The 21,883-nt window shown below is 39.1% G+C and overlaps 1 protein-coding gene across 5 annotated transcripts in view; it reads left to right on the top strand.

Moving 5' to 3' along the window:
* The window catches only part of LRRC27 (leucine rich repeat containing 27), a 73,890-nt gene that overhangs the window by 6,887 nt on the left and 45,120 nt on the right, over positions 1-21,883 (top strand). For all 5 annotated transcript variants that reach the window (XM_019556254.1, XM_019556255.1, XM_019556253.1 and 2 more), the window contains exons 2-5: positions 2,535-2,762; positions 3,117-3,247; positions 8,320-8,378; positions 19,071-19,214. In XM_019556254.1, the coding sequence (XP_019411799.1) occupies positions 2,547-2,762; positions 3,117-3,247; positions 8,320-8,378; positions 19,071-19,214 (550 nt within the window). In that variant the 5' untranslated portion in view covers positions 2,535-2,546. The remainder of the gene's footprint in view (positions 1-2,534; positions 2,763-3,116; positions 3,248-8,319; positions 8,379-19,070; positions 19,215-21,883) is intronic.

The following is a 21,883-nucleotide window of genomic DNA, read 5'->3' as shown; positions in this document are numbered from 1 at the left end:
CAGGCTCCTACCCTGGGGGTGTTTAAGAGGAGGTTAGATGAACACCTTGCTGGGGTCGTTTGACCCCAGTACTCTTTCCTGGCATGGCAGGGGGTCAGACTAGATGGTCTACTGAGGTCCCTTCTGACCCTAGAAACTATGAAACAGGAAAGTTGATAAAAATCAGTGATTTAAATTAGGCTTTTGGCTTGCTGATTTGAGTGGTTTAAAATACACTTGATTTAAATCAATTCGTCATGAAAGAGAGCAGCAGAATAAGGACACTGGACTTCAGAAAAGCAGGCTCAGGGAACTGGTGGGCGGGATCCCCTGTGATGCAAGTCTGCGGGGAAAGGGAATCTGGGAGAGTTGATGGTACTTTAAAGAGGCCCTTTTAAGGGTGCAGGAGCAACCTATATCATTGCAATGGAAGAATGGGAAGTACAACAGGAAACCAACCTGGCTAGACAGCAGTCTCTTTAATGAGCTGAAACTCAAAAAGGAATCGTACAAAAAGTGGAAACTTGGACATGTTACTAAGGTAAAATATTAGAGTTTCATGAAGACATAAAAGGCAATAAAAAGGGATTCTACAAATAGGTTGAAAGTAAAGTAAGACCAAGGAATGTATAAGTCATGTGTATGAAATGCAGAATGTGGCTTAGTTACAGATGATGCAAAGAAGGCCAAAGTATTTAATGCCCTTTTTTTAATTCAGTCTTCAGGAATAGGTTTGGCTACAAGCTAGTGAGAGCAGTTGGCAGCAAAGGTAGGGAAGGAGGCAAGCAGCCTACAGTAGTGGAAGGAACCATTCAGGGATTACTTAGAGAAGCTAGATGTTTTCAAATCAGCAAGATTAAATGGGATATACCCTAGGATAGTAAAAATTGTCTGAGCTAATTTCAGATCCATTGGCTATCTTCTTTGAGAAATTTTGGAGGTCAAGTGAGGTCCCAGATGACTGGAAAAGGGTAAATATCGTGCCCATCTTTAAGACAGATAGAGGATCTGGAGAATTACAGACCGGTCAGTCTGATCTAGATACATGGAAAAATTATGGAGTGAATCCTCAAGGAACCTGTTTTGAAGCACCTGGAGGAGAGCAAGGTGATCAGAAACAGCCAGCATGGATACATCAAAAGCAAGTCATGCCTGACCAACTTGATTTCCTTCTATTTTTTTGTGGTTTGGGGGAGAACAGTGAATGTGATATACCTTGACTTTGCAAGTCTTTTTACAGTATCTATCATGACATTCTCATGTATGAGATAAAGGAATACAGGCTTAATGAAAGTACTGTAAAGGGGGGATGCATAAGTGGTTGGATCATTGTGCTTTTTAAGTGAACATCAATGGTTCAATGTCTAGTTGGAAGGACGTATCAAGTGGGGTTCCCCAGGAGTTGGTTGTGGGTCCCAGTATTGTTTAACATCTTCAGTAATGATTTGAACAACTGGGTTGAGTTCAGACACTCTGGACAGTAGGATCTAGAATGACCTGGATAGAGTGGAGAAATGGTCTGAAACCAGTCAAATAAAATTCAGCAAGGACAGTGCAAAGTCCTGCACTTAGGACAGAATAGCTGTATGCACAAGTACAATGGGGAAAGATTGGCTAGGGTTGTATTGCAGAGAAGGACCAGTGGAGTGTGAATATGAATGAACAGTGTGCTCTTGTTTCAAGAAAAGCCAACAGCATGCTGGGTCGTATTTGCACAAGTGTCATTTGCAAATCAAGGGAAGTGTTTTTTTCTACTATATGGCACTGGTGAGACCTCGCTTAAAGTAGCGTCAAGTTTTGGGGGACACATTTCAAGAAAGGTATAAACAGATTGGAAAGAGTCTGGTAGAAAGCGGCAAGAAACATTACAGGCTTGGAAAACAAGATTTATGAAGAAAGGTTGAAAGAGCTAGGATTGTTTATTCTAGAGAAGAGAAGACGGAGGGGGATTGATATGCATCTCCAAAACAGTGATGGGTGGTTATTATGAAGAAGATGGAGATTTAATTTTTTTCCATGTGAATGTAGGTACAGGGCTAAGAGCCATTGCTTCAAGGTTCAGTGGAGGAAATTTAGATTGGAGTTTAGTAAGAACTTTCTGACTATTGGAATGGTCAAGCATTGGAACAGGCTACCCAGAGAAGTTGTAGATTCCCTATCCTTGAACATTTTCAAGGGCAGTTTTAGACAGGCCCTTGCCTAGGTGTTTTAGTCGGGCATAATCCTGCCTTGACCAGGGGGCTGGATTAGATGAGTTTATGTGGTCCCTTCCAACCTTACTTTCCTATTCTCCTAAGAAAGATACAAGAGGTATAGTTGAGAGATAAATTAAGTCAATGTTTTTCCCCCCCTCCTATTCTATATATTTAAATGTAGGTAAACATGTAGAATCATTTCACTATTTCCAGATCTGCTGAAGTATTATACCACTACCAATTATCTGAAAATGAAGAAGGCAAGAAACCTCATTTATTTATTTTCTAAGGGGTTTTTTTTTTTTTATTTTATTCATTTGGCTACTGATGATCAGTTTATGTTACTGGGTCATATTTCAGGTTTGCTGACAAATGGATAAAAGCTACATTTCTAAAGAGTGTCATGATAGCGGTGATAACTCAGAAAAGGAATATTATGGAAAGAGAGACCTGTCTGCTTCTGGTTCAGCAAAATACATCAGGAAAGCTGTTGAAAACATTTTGACTCTTCCTTCAAAAACTCTGGATTTGAGTGAAAAAAAAATCCAACATCTCACTGAGGATATATATAGATTACCCAATCTACAAGTAAGTAAACTGTTATGGATAACTGTTTACAATAAACCTTTGGCATACATTTTGTGCTTAATAGGTTAGAGCTACATACTATTTTTCTTGATGTGAATGGAAAAAATAAAGATTTTTTTATCTATGATTTAACATCTGTTTTCTAAAAACTATTACCTGATTATTTGTTTGTATAATTTACAAAAATGATTTTTATCTATCAACTCCTATATATATATTTTGTGAAAATGTCATTATTAAAATAGTTCACAGTTCAGTTTATTGGCATTTTCACATTGAAGTTCTGTGTTTCAGTAGAATAGGCATTCCAATGTAGGTCTAGTTTTAAAACATATTTATATTTTTCTGCATTAGCATTTGCATCTGGAAAGAAATCAATTGGCTGTAATTCCTGAGGATTTATTTCAGAAGCTGCCAAATCTTGTTTGGCTGGATCTACGGGATAACAATATTAAAACTCTCCCCCCTGGAATTGGATGTCACAAGTAAGACCTTTTGTTTTATTGATAATTTAATAACTAATTTCTTCTTCCTCTATTTGTCCCTAATGTAATGTTCTTCTAATGTTCAAACTTATGCCCTTTTGTTTTACATTGACCTCAGACCTGAGGATCAATAAACAAAATTAAGAACTATATTTAAGACAAGACTCAAATTGAATTAACTGGAGGACCTAACCAGTACAGTATGTCAGTGCACAGACTCTTACCTATAGAAACATATGGCCCGGTTCTCCTTTCACTTCACCTATACCTGTCATTCCATTATTTCAGCTGACTTACTCCTGTTTCACTGGTATAAATTAAGAGGAAAATCAGGCCCACAGTTTTAAATCCAGATTTGGATTGTAAGCAAGAATGAGATTGGTAGTTTCTTTCAGTCTTTTAAAATAGGGATTGGCAGCCTACAGCCCATGGGCCTCTGGCCAGCAGACGTGGGGCTTCACCAGCTGAATTGACCCAGTTCAGGTTCGAGGATCTAGTCAATGCTTGATCCAACCTAGGATCTAGCCAGCGCTGCCACTGTTTTTCCCTGTGGCAGCATCTCCAGCCAGTGTTTTTTCCTGCAAAACTGGTCAGATGCAGAGCCATAACAGAGCAGCTGGATGCCAGAGGCAGTGGTGGCTTCCAGCCATTGGTGCTGCCAGTGCACTTTCACAGCTGTGATTGCACCTGTTGTTTTTCCTCAACCTCCCCATCTACCCCCACCAAGTCAGCACCTGGGGCTGCTGTCTTGATTATCCTGTCTTGGTTATGCTACTGGTTAGATGTGAACCTGTATCAGCTCTGTTTAAACTAGATCTGTGTAGGCATGGATGCATGAAAGGCCTTTAAATATCAAGGAAGATTTTTAAGTTTGATTTATCAGAGGGGTTAGCCATCAAATAAACTGGGTGAGTAGTGGGATATAAAAGAGTGCTTAAGATACAGAAAGCTAAACCTATGCAAGAAGCCATAGAGTATATGGCAAGAGTATAGTTTCATAACTTATCATTTATTGAAGTTTCAGGCATCAGAAGGACTAAAGACCACAGTTTTTACAATATTATATCAACATAATTGGCATAAATGAACAAGTAACTTTTTCTGTGTTGAAAGAAGCATTGAGCCATATTTTAAAATTGATGTATTTTAGTCATATAATGGAATCCTAGCTAATCCACTGTGGATAGTGTGGGAAGGAGGCAGCCTTTGAAAACAGTGAAATGCTGTGGAATTTTTCAAAGTCAAACATGATCTCTTGGAATTTTGTGATTTAATATAGATACTTAATGGAATTTTAAGATAAGCCAAGGGCTTGGAAAGGTGAACCTGTCCATTTGAGGAGACCGAGAGCCTATCTCTGTCACAGAATGATCTGCTCAACATTCTAGAGAAACTTTGTAGAGTTTCCAGTTCCTGTTACATTTTCTCAGCAATAATGATTAATAAAAAAGGGCATAAATCAAGAATATATAGGCTGCTTCCTTACTTTTGTTAAAAGCTTCCTGGAAGACTTAAATGGTAATGTCACTAAAGGTATTTCTGCTCACAGTTAAGGGGTAAAGTTGAACAGATCCACTTGTACCATATTGAGAGAAATATGACCGTGATGATATAGTCTCGCTGTCACTAAAGCTTATGGGATTCCTGTACTTAGTATATGCAGGTTATATAAAATAGCTAGTTTGAGCTTAGAAAATAACACAGTATGCTAGAAAAAATGCATGCAATCAAACAGTTGCATACTGTAGCTTTTTATATATTATTAACATACCTAAATATGAAACTGATGCAAATAAAGCAGTTGTGCCATAAAAGTATATGCTGCCTATGTTGTATGTTCTAATCCAGTAAACTGAGAAATAACATGATAATTATTTCATATTCTAAAAGCTTACACCAAGGGGTCTAGTTATTTTCATTTCATGAAAACACAAGTGATCAGAGCTGTTTTTAGATTATTTTGTATGGCGTAAACCTTAGTCAATGAGCAGCACTCTTATTGGAAGAAAATATTCAGGCTTTTATGTGTAGGCTTTCTTCATTGTAAAATTATGGCCTGAAAATGCGAGAGAAATTCAGTTTTTTCCTCTCATAGGAATCGAATACCTTAGAAATCAATTACAGTTTAAACTGAAAATCATACTAATTTGTTTTGCAACTTTATCACAAAACCTTATAAGAAATTCTTAAGACTTTGTTGCCTTAATTTTAAAAGAAAGCTCTGCCTTGACTCTATAAATAAGACTTTTTTCATAGTAACATTGAAAAATTTACATATAAAAAGATTAAACTTCTACCTTAAACCATGAAAAGCATAGAAATGCATACCTGAGTCATGCTGATATTAGATAAAACTGAATACCACTATGGCTTGTTGCAAGATTATTATTATTTGATCATCATTATTATTTGATGATCTTTTAAAGTTAAATTGGGAAATTAATAATTTGTATTTTCAAAAGTGATACTGTCTTCCACAGCTACAGAAAGATTTGGTAAACGTGGCCAAAAATTCCAAATTCCAAGTCTGTCATTTCGTGGCATATAAAGCAACCAGCTGTATCCACATAGTTGATTCTGATATCAACTAATAATTTCTCATAGGTTCAGATACTTTGGCAGGGTCTCTGTCTGATTTTGAGGTCTGACCCAAGGCTTACTGATGCCAGTAAGAGCCTTTCCATTGTCCCTGGATTTTAGATTAGGACCTTATTGAATAATCACAAGAAAACAGATAAGCTAGGAGTACTTGACTGTCTTTCATTGAACTTCAGTTTAATCTAATTCAGTAAAATAATATGCAGAAGTGTTTTGTGGGTTTTTTAAAATGTCTCTGTTGAATTGAATCACCTTTAAAATATGAATCCAGAGCCACATGGCTGACAAAATATATATGTTAAATAAGATTTTTGAGAGAGAAATAACTATGGTGTTAGAAATCACTCAGCATGTTTTCCCATTGCTGAATATTCACATTATAAATTAGTTGTATCCATTTCATTCATCAAAATGCAAAAGTAGCAGCTTCTTTGCTTGGAAACTGTATCAGATTTTATCCTGATTTTAATGTTTTAAGGGAAAATCTCTGAATGTAGAGTCCATCTAATACCTTGTTTATACAAATACGTGTAATTAAAAATACCTGCTAGATACTACATTTTAAAATATTGTAAACTTTTACTAGCATTACAAAATCAAGCACTCAAGTTAGGAAGTGTTTGCATTCACTATCCCTGAGGTTTCTTGACTAATCACAGTGTTGCCCTGCCTTTGTGAGCTCCTCTATCTAAACCAGTGGTTCACAACCTTTTTAGACTCAAGGCATCGCTCCATAACTTTTAGGAATTTAGTGCCACCCCATTTGAAGACTAATTTATTCCTTCAAATGTCTCTGAAATAACTTTGCTCTTCTGGTTGAAATTTAGCCTGAGATGTATGCTCCGTAAGGACAATTTTAGCCAAATGGTTAAGGACTGGCTAAGTGTAATAAACTGAAAATGGGATCTTGTAAGGGAAGCTGTTGATCAAACTTGATAGAACTTGATAGTAGTGATATAAGCCCCATCAATAATAATTAAAGCAGCAGCAGCAGCCAGTGTCCATGCTAGAATGGCCATCTGTTTTATATCGGACCATCCTATTTTTAAACCCTTTGGCTAGGGACAGACATTCAAAAAGCCTGAGCCTGAATTGATTCAGTCTTTACAGGTTAGTCTAAACTGGCTAAGCTAAACCGGTTTGTAAGCACACGGACATTCCCTCCGAACTGAAGAGATGTTGGCACATGCCTGCAGTGGCTCAGGCTAGAAGCCAGGGGGCACTAGTGCAACCCTCCCTTTCCTTCTATGGTGCTGAGCTGAGGGGGGGCATGGTCAGGCTCCAGCATGATGCTCTGATTAGGGCAGGGCCCATGGCCCCAGCAGCTCAGCAGGGAGTTGATAACACAGTGTTTATCACCTCCAACTTGCTATTTATCAGCCCATAAAAAAAACAACAGCCTCTCTCCATTTGTTCAAGCTCTTCTTAAATAGCTTTTCCAAGGAAGAAACAGAGGGACATTACCAGCTACCTGTTGATTAGCTCCAAAAAGCCCTAATCTGACACAGTCCTGTCTGCCTTTGTCCCATCTCCCATGGTGTGGACTGTAGCCAGCATGTGATATGCTAGCTAATGCTGAGAGGTGTCTGTGTAAGGCAGAGGGGAGGGGGGATCCCTCCTTGAGCAGGGGGAGGAGAGGGAGCAGGAGGAAGCCTGGCAGACCCTGCTGTATGGTGTCTGCTGGAGCTGCAGCCAGGCAGCAAAGGGGAGGGGCCAGCCCGGAGAGAATGCCAGGATGCTGATTTAACTTAAACCAGGAAGGGGTCTGGGACAGACATTGCATAAACTGGTTTGGCCCAAATCAGTTAAGTCTGATGCTATATTCAACCAGATTTATCTCAAACCAGTTTAACCATTTTCAAACTGGTTTATGTGCACTGAGCTTCTGTTCTGCTACAGGTTTAAACCAGTTTCTGATCACTGAAATCGGTTTGTGTGTAATATATGCAGAAAGTCCTGTTTTTCTGTTCACTGGTGGAAATATGTGTCAATCATTTATTCTTGCAATTCTGTTGGCTGTGCCTAGAGGGCTGTGCACAGCTAGGAGGAGCAGGGCTCCCAGCCAGGGAGGGAGGGAGGTGGCCTTTTGGGGCGGCCATGCCCCTCACTGCTGATTGCTCAAGGGACTGATGGCCCTGTCCCTCACTGCTGATTGACTGAGGAGGTGGCAGCCCCATCCCTTACCACTGATTGGCTGAAGGGGCCTGCCTCTCACCAAGGGGATGCACCAGTGACCGCCCTAGTCCTTTCACCAACTGCTGCTGCTGCAACAGCAATGTTATGAGGCTGCTTTTGCATCCCCTGTAGGGATGGGAGAAGATCTTGGTGCTCCTCCTAAATTAGCACATGGGGCTAGTGCCCCTATTCCCACCCCCTAATAATGCTACTGATTGCTTTTTAATTGCATTTGTGTTTTAACTTGTTCCTGTTAACCTTTCTTTTACAATTGTTACTGTATTCTGTTTTCTTAACAGGCAGTTGACAACTTTACTTTTAGAAGGAAATCCTATAAAAAGATTGCCTGTGGAGCTTGGCAAGTACTTACTTCTTTTGCAGAAGCGTATACTTCAAAAAAAGTGTTAGCAATTTTTTGATACTTTGGCATTTTAACATTTAATGCTGTAGTCAGGATCACTCTTGGTATGTACTAAAATGTCTAAATGTAACCAACACAAGCTGCTGCCTGTTTTGTAGTGAATAGGTGCTTTATAGTAAAAGGCAATTGCTTCATGAAAGCAACACACAGTAGCAGCCTAAAATAAACTGTAAGTCTGGATCATATTCATTGATGGTAAGGGAAATGTTCACAAATATATTTCTCCATCATCCCCAATACAGGAGGGATTGGTAAACTGCTCAAGCAAGAATACATGTCAAGGATCACAAGAACATCTTAGAGAAGCAGTTGACAACCTTTTTACGTTAGGGGCTGGAGTGACCCAGCTTGGGTCAGAGGAGAGTAGAAAGGCAGGTTTTAGGACCCAGTCACCACTGGCACTCCAGGTGGTATGTGGGGAAAGTGAGTACTGCCAAAGCACCCCCCAAGGCCAGATTCAGCACACAGGGTGTACATTGCTGACTGCTGTTTTTGAGCATCCACGTTATAGTATCTTCTACTACAAGTGACGAAAACAGATTTTTCTATGAAAAGTCTGAAGTTAAACATACTTTAGTTTAGGACAAAGGCTGTATTTCTGTGGATTTTTAAAAAAGGTTTTGGATACATCAACCTATTTCCAAAATTCTATTTCTTTAACATAACACAACAAGTTTCCCTAAAATCCTGGGGACTGTCTGAGCTGTTTCTGGGGACAGTGGCAACATGGAATGGGCAGCCAAGAAGCCTGAGAGCCCAAGCTCCCATTTGGGTTCTCAGAGCTGCCAGTCCCCTAGCCCAAGCGTGAGGGCTTTGGGGGACTAAAAAGTCTGAAGGTAGAGTTATTTTTTCCAGGCTCCTTATTGCAGAGCCAACGTATATATACTGTGCCTTCTTTAAAACAATGTCAGCTATATTATATTATATTACTGTATACTTAAAACAGTATAAGGTAATATGATATACTGGGAAGAGTACCTTGCTGGAGCTATGCTCCATTCAAAGATCTTCAAGTGGTCTGCAACATGACATGGGGTAAAGCAGCATTTCTCAACCTTTTAAGTAGCAAGTACCCCCCTAACTTCTGAAAATTCTAAGTAGTGCCCCAACACTCAATTTTCCGGGGGATTTTATATTTACAGACTAATGTGTGCCATATGGTGGAAGAAGGCCTGTGTATATAAGGCCATGATATGACAGATGTCTGATCTGGTGTGGGTAGGGTTGCCACCTTTTACGTCAGGTTGCACAACTCTAGTATGTGCCTGGGCTAGAGGTGATGTTGGCCAAAGCTAGGAGGGCTGAATGCCAAATTTATTACTGGGGAACTTAAATTTGAAACACCAAATTCTTGCCATAGTTTTGAGAAGAGGAAGGGGTGAGAGAGAGAGGAAAAGAGGGCGAGAGAGATAGTATTGGGGTACCTGCATACGCCCTGCCTGAGTCTCATGTACTCCCAGGGGTACATGTACCACAGGTTGAGAAACTAGGGGTAAAGCACCTCACCCTGTTATGTCTTGTTTTTCCCAGTGTACAGAGTAATGATAATTTCACCTTTATAAAGTGCCTTGACATCTACTGATAAAATGCACTGTATAAAAGCTAGATAATATTACCTGACTCTCTAATTTGGTCCAGAAAAACTAGTCTGAATGTTTTTTGAAGAGCCTCTGGGCTGAAGAATTTCAGAAGTGTATGAAAGTTTGAAATCAAAGAAAAATTGTTATTTGATAGTAATGTTAATCTATGAAATACTTCTCTATATGTGTTTGTTAATTAACCATAGAATAACATAGGCTATAGACACTAAAAATAGTCATATAAAATATGTACTGTTGCTAAGCAGTTGTGTTTGCTTTCACTGTAACTTACTTCAGTAAACAGCAGTTCTATACTGGCCTTTTTTTAGCTATGTAGTTAATAAAATGTCCAACATTCATATGTCACCAGATATATTCTGCTTATATCAGTACTTTCTGACTAGCTATGCTTAAGTGTTATTTTCAGAAATATTCTCTCTCGAAAATGTTTAAAATTATATTTCTATACTAGCGAATTGGCACTTCTGGTGATGACATATAATTTTAATAAGCACTGTATCGAAAAAAAGAGTGAGCAGTGCAGTGATTAAGGACCTAATTTTCTTGTTCCCATAGTCCTTCCTGTTCCACCCCAGTATCTATGCATCATTGAATCTTCCCTTTTTTGGATATATGCATATTCAGTAGGCCATTCTTAACATTTCTTTCTACTTTCATCTTCCCTTGGCACAGAGGTAGATTAAATGATCTAATCATTGTTTTCCATTTATAAATTTCATAAGTCTATGAGTCTCCTGCATATTTATAGAGACCATCATCAAGTTAGTGGTCTAACAAGATAAAAAATAGATTTTATTCTTCTAGTACCAAAGACTACAATTCTCGTGAATCATTCTTCTCATTTCTGTTCAAAAATAGATTTAACTTACTACTAAATAATTTTAGATGTAAGTGCAATCTCAAACAGTTATTTAAAATTGCATTTTCAAAGTTATTTCTTTTTGATGACAACACTGCTGTTTCACTTCTACATTCTGTTTTATGCTTCCTCGAAGTAATTTTCTGATCTGAAAGTTATGACTACAGGGAAGGGAATATCAATAATTGTAGCTTACTTAACATTGTTTTTAGAATGTGAGATTTAGGCTATGGTTTGTATTCACTGAACTACAGTATTACTGTTAATCAATGCAGTATTGAAAGTAAGAAGTGTGTGGTTACTTGAATATCAGGAATGCTTGCTTGTCTGACAAGAAGAAATGCTAACATTTGAGGTATATTTTCACAAAACCAGAAGCAATGATTTTACTACATAGCATTTAGTCCATGTGCTTTAAATATTATATATTTTTAATTGCATACATTCTTGTAAATTCTATATTATATGTATATGGGATTGAAAATTTGCTTATATGTTATAGTCTAGTAATTTGTAGTATCAATTGTAATTACAGTACAGCATTGAAGACTTGCTGCTAGGTGGTAGGCAGCTGTAGTCTAGAAATATAATTTTTTATAAAGCTTTTCACTCTGACATTCTAATTCCCCACTAGTTTGATATGGTAGAGTCTCTTCTAACAGCTATAGATCTTTTATAATGGAGGCATTTCTTCACAAATCTGGATGAGGAACTGATAATGCCTAAATAAGATTGTCTATATTATGGGTCTGACAACAGAACTTAGCCAACCTCTGGGGAACTATATTCAGCAAAGGTGCCTTTTCTCCTGCTGTTATGATGGATATTTGTATTAATCTTGAATATTCTCATAAACTTTTGCACATTCACTTTCACACAAGAATATATAAAATATTAATCTAATTGCACCATCAGGCAGATGTCCACAGTGAGTACATCTACATGTGCCCCTACAACACTGTTGTTACTGCACCACCATTTAGTACTTTAGGAAGTAAATAGCCATTACTGAGCTGTGCTAGTAGACTACAGGTATTTTTAGCTGATACATCGCCCTAGCAACATGCTACAGCAAGGGAGTGCATTGCTACCGTGACATAGCAGCAGCGTCATGGTTTGTGCCTGCTGATGCTACATCGCCATTGAGTGTTGTTATGGTGATGTAGCATCACATGTAGATGCACCCAATGTGTCTAGTTCTCAAAAATAATTAACTTGAGCATGTAAATGAGACTGGGAACAATTCAGTCATTTGTACTTATATAGTAGTAAGAGGCAGTATTCATACAACACTTCCTCTGTGCCAAGTGTTTCCTCAACTGTTTTCTGTGGGCATGCTTTGTGTGTTATAATACCTCCTTCAGGGGGTTCATTTCTACAAGAAATGGGCTATTCTATACCTTTAGGTTGTGAACTTAAAAGCAAAACAGGTTTAATCCTTGTGTAATTACTTGGAAAGGACACGTCTGTAGCATCTTCATATTCTTTTGGAAGTGATGGTGGTGATTCAATAGGTGACATCTTACTCTCTGAAACTGTACAGTACTTGTAGGCACCTTCCTTCTGGAGTTACAGTGGGTTGAATTCTCATTCTCAGCAATCCCAGGGTACTCATACACCCACAATGAAAAAGGTAACATACTTTAGGTAATATAGCTTTAGTTATCCATGACATAAGGCAGAGATGGCAAACTCATTTGGCCCCGCAGGCTGTCACTGGCACAGGGCTAGTCTGCAGGCCAAAGCAACATGTGCCCTGGACCAGCCATATGCATGGGGTTGGAGCTGGTACACATGCTGCAATTGCAGCTCCAGGCCTATGCAACATGTGCAGCACTCACTGGCCCTAGCCCTGGCCCTGAGTGTGGCCAGTCTGAGATACGTGGTGCATGTGACATCCATGCCAGACTGGACTCTTACTGGATTTGGCATGCAGGATGCTCTGTGGACCCAGTCTGGACTAGCCCTGGATCCAGTACAAAAGACTGGGCCAGTGCAGGTGCCACATGCAGCATGTGCCCCGGATAGGCCCTATACACTCACTGTGCAAAGAGCACCAGTTTTAGCCCTTTGGGGCATGTGGCACATGGAGCTGGTTTGGAGCATGTGCCATATGCAGCATACCTGCCAGCCTAACCCTGCACATGGGATCCAGCATGGGTAGCTGGTCTATGGGCCTAATCCAGACTGGCTCTGGATCCAACATGCAGGGCCAGTCTGGTGTGGGTACCTCATGTAGTGCATGTCCCACAATGGCCCAGTGCTATGTATGAACTCGTGTATGTTGCATGTGGCACGCCAGTTGGAGACCCACAGGAGACCCACAGGCAGCACTGCAGATAAAATGATAGGGATTTGTGGGCTTGGATCAGGCTCATGGGCCAGAGATAAAGAAGGATGCAGAAGAGATGGGGCTTTCCACCTTTTAGCTCTGTAGTTAGGGCACTTGCATATAATATACAAGGCATATTGGATATATTGCACTGGGAAAGTTTCTACCCAATTGGGAGTAGAAGCCAAGCTAGAACTTAGCTTAGGGTCTTTTCCATTTTAAGGCTGTATCGGTCTCACAGTGTCATGCACCGTCTGGCTTGTAGTGCTCTTGGTATCCCATATCTCCCTCTTTTGGCTATCTAGTGAGTCAGCTTCAAGGGGTGAGGAGTGGTGATGAGGGATTTGAACAATAGCTAGTTTGTGGCCTAGTGGTTAGAGCACTTTGCTAATAAACAGCAAATACAGGTTCAAATGCCTTCTGGATGAGGCGGGCCCAGAACCTGGATCTCCCACTCACTGGGAAGTGTCCTAAGCAGGAGACTAGTAGGCTGAAAAGTAGGAGCTCCCCTGCCTCCTATCAATGGTTGTGGTTTATGCTAGACTTAAATTTGGAGATTTGATAGGCGGGAGCATGTGCCTTGGAAATTCTGCTTCTCTATGCAGTTGCCTGGCTGGAGCTCAGGCCTACGGAGCATGCACAGTAGGCTAGCATGGGCTATGCTGAATTGCAAACAGATACTTTCAGACTTTCACAGTTTGAGTAACATCTTATTCATTCTATTAGTACTTCCACTAATTTCAGTTGAGCTGCTTACTGAGTAATGTATTCCTTAACACCAGTAACAGCTTTCTCCTTCTACCGTCTTAAGATCTTTCTTCACATCAACTTACATACCTGAAACAATCTTTGATCTACTGTGTCAGCTGATTACTCTTCAAATTTCTTCTCAGCACTTCCTCCCTTTACGAGACCTAATGATACTAATTCTATATTGTTTCCTTACGTGTTTTATTTAAAATATCTCAACCTAGTAACTAGCCCTCAGTGTAAAAGGGTAGGAAAGCAAGGTGTGTTTTTTCCATTTTTATAGTGTTTGCTGTGAGCACCAAGGTGGTTTTCCTACTGGCAGGGCAAAACCATGAACATGGCAGGGGGTATTACCCTGACTGAGGTAATGCATAGTTAGTCTCCCAATTTGACTTCCAGTGGGAAGATCCTGGCTATACACTGACTATGGAAATGGGAGACTCCTCCCTAGCTTGCTCCTGCGGCCATATGGCTGAGGGCAAGTGAAACTTGGGGGGCATCCAAGCCCCAAGCCTGTGGTCTTGGTCCCACACGTAGGATGCCCACCAAAGGATATGAAAGTATCTGAAGCCCCAGGCTGGGGTGGAGGATGCTTGCTGGTAGCAGGGCTGCGTGTGGTTCTTGAATGACTCACACAAATTTGGAATTGATTTGGCTGATTTGACTTGGGACACGAAAAATTTTCCCTTAAAATAAAAAAATCTTACTTCAAATTACAAAGTCTTTAAGGCAGAGACCTCTCTGTAAAGTGCCATGCACACCTATGACACTATTTCAGAGCTGCCTAATAAAGGTAGTAATAAAGTTGTCACCTTTATATATTTTCTAATTTTGTATCATTTCAATATATAATCTATAAATCCTGGTGTAAGTCAGTTCATTTTTTGTTGATGTCAGTGGCTTCCCACTGCTTAACCTGGTCTGTATCAGCACATTGTTTAAAGAATTACAGTTGTTGAAAGAATACAAACATGACCCCAGGACTAGCCCTCAAAAGACTAGAGATATAATGATGACCTGATGTATTAAAACCTTACAGCTGAAAAGAAATACTGTATCCTGCTTCTTCCTTTGTGGGTCCATTTGCAACCAAATGTAGGGGGGCCAAGACATGACTATCAGTAAGTGCAGGATGTTGTGCTAGAGGTTCTGGTAGCTTGCTCTGTAGGACTTGTATGTACAATCTACTTGGCATGGAAGAGTGTGAATAATTCACTAAACCTGAAGTCTGACAGGAGGAATTCCCTTGAATCCCCCAACCTCAATCCCAGCGATTAGTCCAGTGCCCTTTTTTGTCCTGTTGTTTGTACGCTTGCTTTCCTACATTTTTCTCTTTCCTATGAGTGATTGATTTTCAACATTGCTGTGACTGGCATTTCCTAGAAAATTGATGTCAGGTGCAGTCATTAATCATGTTGCAAAATTTGTTTTACAACATTCCTTTCAACTTTTAATTATTAGTACTTTAAAATCAAATAGCTACAGTATTAGTAATGTATTTGTCGGTTTTGCGGAAAACATTTTTAAAGATCAAATATATTACTCAATACTGTAATGAGTAAAGCATAAACTCACTCAGAATATTAAGTACTGTACCTTTACAAATTAAGAACAATTAAATTGATGTTTAGTCAAGCTGTGAATGAATTTTTTAAGTGCCTTTCTCTCAAAACAGTGTGAGGTACCAGTTCTGCCTGACTAGAATAAAGATCTCGTTTTCCTTATTGTACTTTTGTAATAAAAAAATCAATTACATTAATATAAGATCAATAGACTAGGTAATTCCAAAATATTTGTATTATCATAACTAATTTCTTTTAGGAAATGAATATATTTTCCTTTTTGATAAGCGATCACATGGCAGTTTTAAAAGCTACTGTTTGTTTTAAATCCATGTAAAATACTCCACTGTTATAAATGAATTGGACAAAAATATAATTCTTTTTCCATATGCACTTTCTACAGAAAATATTTCTTCTGATTACTTTTCTTTTTAAATCCAGGCCTAGTGGGTGGCAGAGCTAGGTGGGAGTAGATCTGATCCCTGGAGATCACATTGCATATTTTGCAGCTGTTTCCATATCACACAGACAGAAACAGGACACCAGCGTACCAATAATTGCAACCCTGACACAGTCTTCTTTTCTATAGGTGGTTATCATTTGCTTCGTACACTGTTGCTTATGCAAAAACTAGGAGACTGAGAAAGGTCAGTAGGATATCTGTACTTGCTGAACCCCTGTAGATGGGGTCTCTGGATAAAGCTCTAGGACATTCTGTGATATTGGATAAAGCTCCATTTACAGAACTTGCTTGAAAAATTGAGGTGTCGCCCAGTGTATATTGTGATTGTCTGTCTCTTCCTTTTGAGAGAGGTAGTTAGATGTGTTAGAAGTTAGGCAGAAGGCTGGCAGGGTGACACCTCTGAAACTGACTCATTCAGAGTGGCATGAGCTTTCATAGGCTACAGCCTTCGTTGTCAGATGGCTTTAGTCAACAAGGGTGCCTGTACCTGTGCTCAGGGGTGGGAGGCGACATTTTTAATTAGCGCAGTTCCCGGAGAACAACTCTAAGTAAAACACTGCAGCACCATGTGTATTAAGCATCCACAGTCGCAAAAGTGGCCATGGAGTGCTTTAACTGAAGTTCATTCAATGAGCTTTTGTTAAAGCGCCTCGGCAGCCATTTTTAAACCCACAGGAGCTTACGCACATGATACTGTGGTGATGCTAGAACGTTCTAATTAAAGAAATTAGAGCTGGAAAAGCAGACTGTTAATCGAGTTTGCTATGACACGTTCTAATTCGAACATGTTGGAGCATGTGTATATGTACCCCAAAAGCTCAAGCCTGTCTGAATGAGTTAGTCTATAAGGTGTCACTCTGTCTGTCTTTTTTCTTTTCTTACGAGTTTTGATAGCAGGGAAATTGTTAACATTTGATTGTCATTGTCAAGCTTCATATGCAATTCTATAGAACTGGTGTATTTCACACCTGATGATAGAACAAATATGATTACAGTTTGAAGAGCCTGAACAAAATCTATACTATTTGCCACTGAAAATTGATATTAAGTGAAACTTTATAGGTGTAAATGCTTCATGTTTGCAGTCTGCAAGGGGTAAATATTGCTCTTAAAATTGTTTGAGGTTCTCTGCAAACTCAGGCAGATGCCATTGTGTTGATTTACATCTAGCTAATATTTTGAAATCTTTCTTTTTGAACATCCCTACTTACACAGGCTCCCAAGTATTTCCTTCATGAGGTGTACAAAGAGTTTTCCAGGTATCTGGGAAATCTGTTATGGACCTTAAACAATGGAAGCAGTGTGGATCTGTTGTTTCTGACATGTCCATTCTATCTTCCAAAGTCCAGTTTCTTCCTTTGACTATCAGTGTTTCCTCTTTTGTAATAGGCCATAACCAAGTTTTTAAACTTACTCTTCTTGGTGTAGATTAAAACCTGTGATGGGCTTTCAGAATTAAATGTATTGTCTTGGTTCTGTTTTTGTTTAAAGTAAACTATAAAATCCCTCGAACCTCGGAGATACCTCAGAGAGTTTAAACAAAACAAAATCTTTCTAACTTTTCTCTCCAAAGCTATTTCATGAAGAGACTTCTTAGAAAGAAGGGAAGCATGACCTTATTGAAGTCAGTGATAGTTTTGTTATTGACAATCCACGGGCCCAACATTTCTCCTAAAGTCTTTTCAACTAAACAGACCCCCAAACTCTCAAGTGTCCTCTCCTCCCTGTGGCAATTTAGCTACCTAGTAATTCTTAGTAGCTCTAAGATGCGAGCCAGTAGTCTGCACTAAGATGCTTGTTTAGTGTACACTAAGCAGCCTAAATCTGGGGTGCTTGCACAGGCTCCTGCATGTGCAAGCATTTGCTGCTTGTAGGGAGCAGGCGTAGCGAGTCAGGTAAGTGGCGGGCAGGAGGGGTTGCTGGTGGGGGTTAGTAGGTCCATGGTGGAGCTACCCAGTCTGGGGGAGATGGAAATTGCCCAGTCAGGTTCAGGGGAGTTAAAACAGCACAGCCCTGGAACTATGATGAGTAGCTGTGCTCTTCTAGCCCTGGGGCTGTGCTGTGAACATGTTTAGGTGTTCACTAAACTGGGTTAACCCCTGCTAGATTGGGTTAACTTCAGGCCAACATAAAGTTAGCTTACCTTTAAGGTGAACTAACTTTAGATTATACATACCATTGTTAGGGCAATGTGAGAAAGTCCCCAGGTTAAGAATTGAGAATCAGACAATTTAAAAATTAGTTTGAACAGTGTGGACCATAGTTTTAGCAAGAAATGTTTAAAAAAATAAACATTGGGAACACATGGAAAACAAATACTGAAAAAAGCAGGGAGAGAGAAAATAACAGTCAAGGGAAAAGGAAATAAGAGCAATAGGGGGAAATAGGAAGGAGCAATAAAAACAAAAATGATGGAGTACCTATTTATCTTGGGGGGGAAGTTGATGCAAAACTATTATATCAAAACAGCAATAAATATAAAAATAAACTTTGCAAATAGGAAAGTGAAAGTTTTGATTAGAATAAAATATTTTATGTAAGTTATTATATTGATTATATTAGTTTTCATGTGTTTTATATCTGTTCTTTATATGTGTCCAGTGGGAACTGTGGAAGAGTGTTTGAAGTATTTCACTGGTATATGTAGACCTTAGTAAATCCAAATGTGAGCCGTGTTTGGAGGGATACTGCTTGAATAATAGGGGGTTCTGTAAGGGCACCTAATCTTTCTTTTGAAGCAGAAATTTTTGGGCTTCAGAATTTTTCATGTGTTCACTGGTAAATTTCATAAAATGGTATTTGTAGTAAGGTTAGTTATTTTTAGAGTTTTTACAGTTACAAAGACGTAAAATAAATTGTAAGTTACTACCTCTTCAACCAGAAGGTTAAAAATCATTAGACGTGGCTAAATAAGTTGAAACAATAGGCAATCAACACCTGCATTAATTATGAGCATGATAGAAAGGTACTTCTTATCAGTATTTCTGATAGTTACTATTTAAGTCCTTGAAGTTGCAGACTGATCATTCTTCCAGAATTTTTAAAAATTATGCTTTCCACAGGTAACTTAACCTCACTGAAAGCCTTGAATCTAAGGCATTGTCCCCTGGAGTTTCCACCTAAAGATATTGTACAGAGGGGACTCCAGTCCATTCTGCGCTTTCTCCGAAACGCTGGGAATGGAAAAGCAGAATCAGTTACTCTAGGTATGTATGATAATTGCTTATCTACATTACTTTAACATGTAATTAACTTATTTGAAAAATGTGCTGGAGTTATTCATTCCCTCTAGCTTTGTGTGCAAGCTGCGCAATCAACTTTTGTATCAAGAAAAAATTAGACATCAAGTCCTGAAATATAAACACAAAAGGAAATTAATTTTTATTTTCTTTTTTAAAAGATATGCTTTATAGTCTTGAAGGGGGGAATGTGAATTTTATGTGTTAATAGATAAAGAGAGATTTGGGGCACATTTACTATGACTGGAGCAAGAGAAAGGATGATGTCCTAGCTGAGGCAATTCTGATAGACTCTAGGGGAGACCTGGTTAGGTGTATTAGTCAAGATGAAAAATTACTACATACTGGAGTTTGGTAAAGGGAACAAGAAGGAAAGGATAGATTGTGGGGATATTTAAAAGGAAGCAATAATGGGCCTTTATAAGAAACTGGATGTAGGGAAGGAAGATTACACTGAGATTGTGAGCCCGAGAGAAGGAAATGATAGTAGATGCAATAGAGATAAGAGGGGCAAAGGAAAGGAAACAGATTCAGTAAGAAAAAAGAATCAGACTAATGCTTTGTGGTTCTGTCTCTGACAGTGACCACTACCAGATGCTTTGAAAAGATCCAAGGAAACTTGTAATGGACAGTTATGAAATAATTTATGCATAGGATAAATTTCTCTAACCTTCCACAATCAGCAGTTAGCTAATGTCCTGATGCATAGGGGACTATGCTCCTTAAAAATATGTATATATTATTTTAAGGGAAGAGATGGAATGCAATGGTGAACACATGACAGATTGTTTTATCATTTACTAATTAATTTTAATATTTTATCTGTTTTCAATTATGTGTCTTGGTTTTATTGTAAGTGTTCCTGAGCTTTTTCTGGGGAGGTAGCAAAGAAATCAAATATAGGGAAGGATTTAAGATTGAGAGAGGAGTCTGGGAATCAATCATATAGGAGTGATAGCTGAAATTATAAAAACAAAATTCATCAAAAATGAAAGAGAGTAAAAGATAAGAGCCACTGAAGGAAAAAATGCCATGTGGATTCACTGATCACAAAGAGCCAGGATTTTCTTGTACATCTACATATAAAAGGCACATGCTCTAGCAATAACATGCCCTGGCACTAAATGCAAAGTAAAGTATCAGTAATGAAGTATTACTACAACTACCTACATTTATTGTGCCTAAACCCGCTAGAATGGTCAGAAAAAGGAAATCTGGAATATAGATAATCTGGAAATCTGGATAATAGATAATACAGATAATCTAAATCTGTTTGCGAATGAGCATAAGTAATATAATGTACAAAAAACTAGAACTCTTGGTTCCAAAATTTTACGTTTTATTAGACAAACTGGAAAACGGCAAGAAAATTGTCCTTTTCTGCAAGCTTTCTGGATAAGTCCCGTTATCAGATTCTGGGAAAAGTATAGATGGTACAAGATGGTAAAAAATCCTAGGTAGGAAATAAATTTCATTTTTGCACCAAGGGAGCTGAAGATGGAAGGCTGTCCCTCTGGGTCCGTGACAGTATATAATATAAGCTTATATAAACTTCCTATATACATACAATAGCTGAAGAAATTTTTTAGGATAATTATTTTGCTACATTAAAAAGCCAAAACAGATTAGTGTGCTTTCAAAAATGGATGGGGTTGTCAGATATTGTACTGTGCAAAGAACACAGATGGTTATTTTGCTTTGTGAGCCATAGTCCAAATATTGTTGCACTTATTACTACGGAATAATAACAAAAATAAGCCCAAGATTACAATTTTAATTTTAATCAGCAGTTAACACAGTTATTTAAAAGTAGTAATCGTAACTTGAGCTAAATCCTATTTCATTTTACATGCCTAAATGATATGTATGCAGCTTTGTAATGCCTGGCACTTATGCACAGTTGGGGTTCTATTTTGCCCTGCATGAAATTAAGCAGGAAGAAGAGAGCCCTCCAATGTTTTAATCCAATAGCTAGTTGTTAGGGCATTTGCTTATGGAGTAGGAGATCTTGGATCTAGGCTCCCCTTGCCTAGAAGAGGTTTGAATCTGTATATCCCACTTCCGAGCAGAGTACTCTAACTGCCAGGCCGCACAGTAGGCATTCCCCAGGCTCCTTTCTGGCACTCCTGAATCTGACTTGTTGCATTATTTAATATTCAGTGGATACAGTAGATAACAACAGTGGTGAAGTTTGTGCCCCACTGAAATCAGGGACCCAACCTAGCATTCAGGGCTCCATTCATCTCACCATGCCACACACTCTCTAGCTTTTTCTCTTCCTCTTTTTGCCACAGATTTCCCTCTCCTGACAGCCTAGTTGACCAGCTTCAAGATTAGAGAGAGTCTTGAGAAATGGCTAACCCACGACTTGATGATTAATATACTTCGCCAGGAAGTACAAAGTTCAGGTTCAAGCCCCTTCTGGGTGAAGGGGGACTATGCACTACGTGCCCTAACCATTGAGCCAGGGCTGCCCAATTTCAAAGCATCTGGGGACTGCACACTGCATGAGTTGTGGGCTCCCAGGCCATGCAACTTGGAGGCCAGACGCTGTGCAGGCTTTTCGGACCTTGTTTCATAGTTTCATAATTGGTAGGGTCGGAAGGAACCTGAGCAGATCATCAAGTCTGACCCCC

This window comes from Crocodylus porosus, unplaced genomic scaffold, assembly GCF_001723895.1.
Source record: "Crocodylus porosus isolate Cpor-Errol unplaced genomic scaffold, CroPor_comp1, whole genome shotgun sequence".
In the NCBI taxonomy this organism is placed as follows: domain Eukaryota; kingdom Metazoa; phylum Chordata; order Crocodylia; family Crocodylidae; genus Crocodylus; species Crocodylus porosus.
Note: the sequence above shows the minus strand (reverse complement) of the source record. Positions and strands in the feature narration are given on the sequence as shown.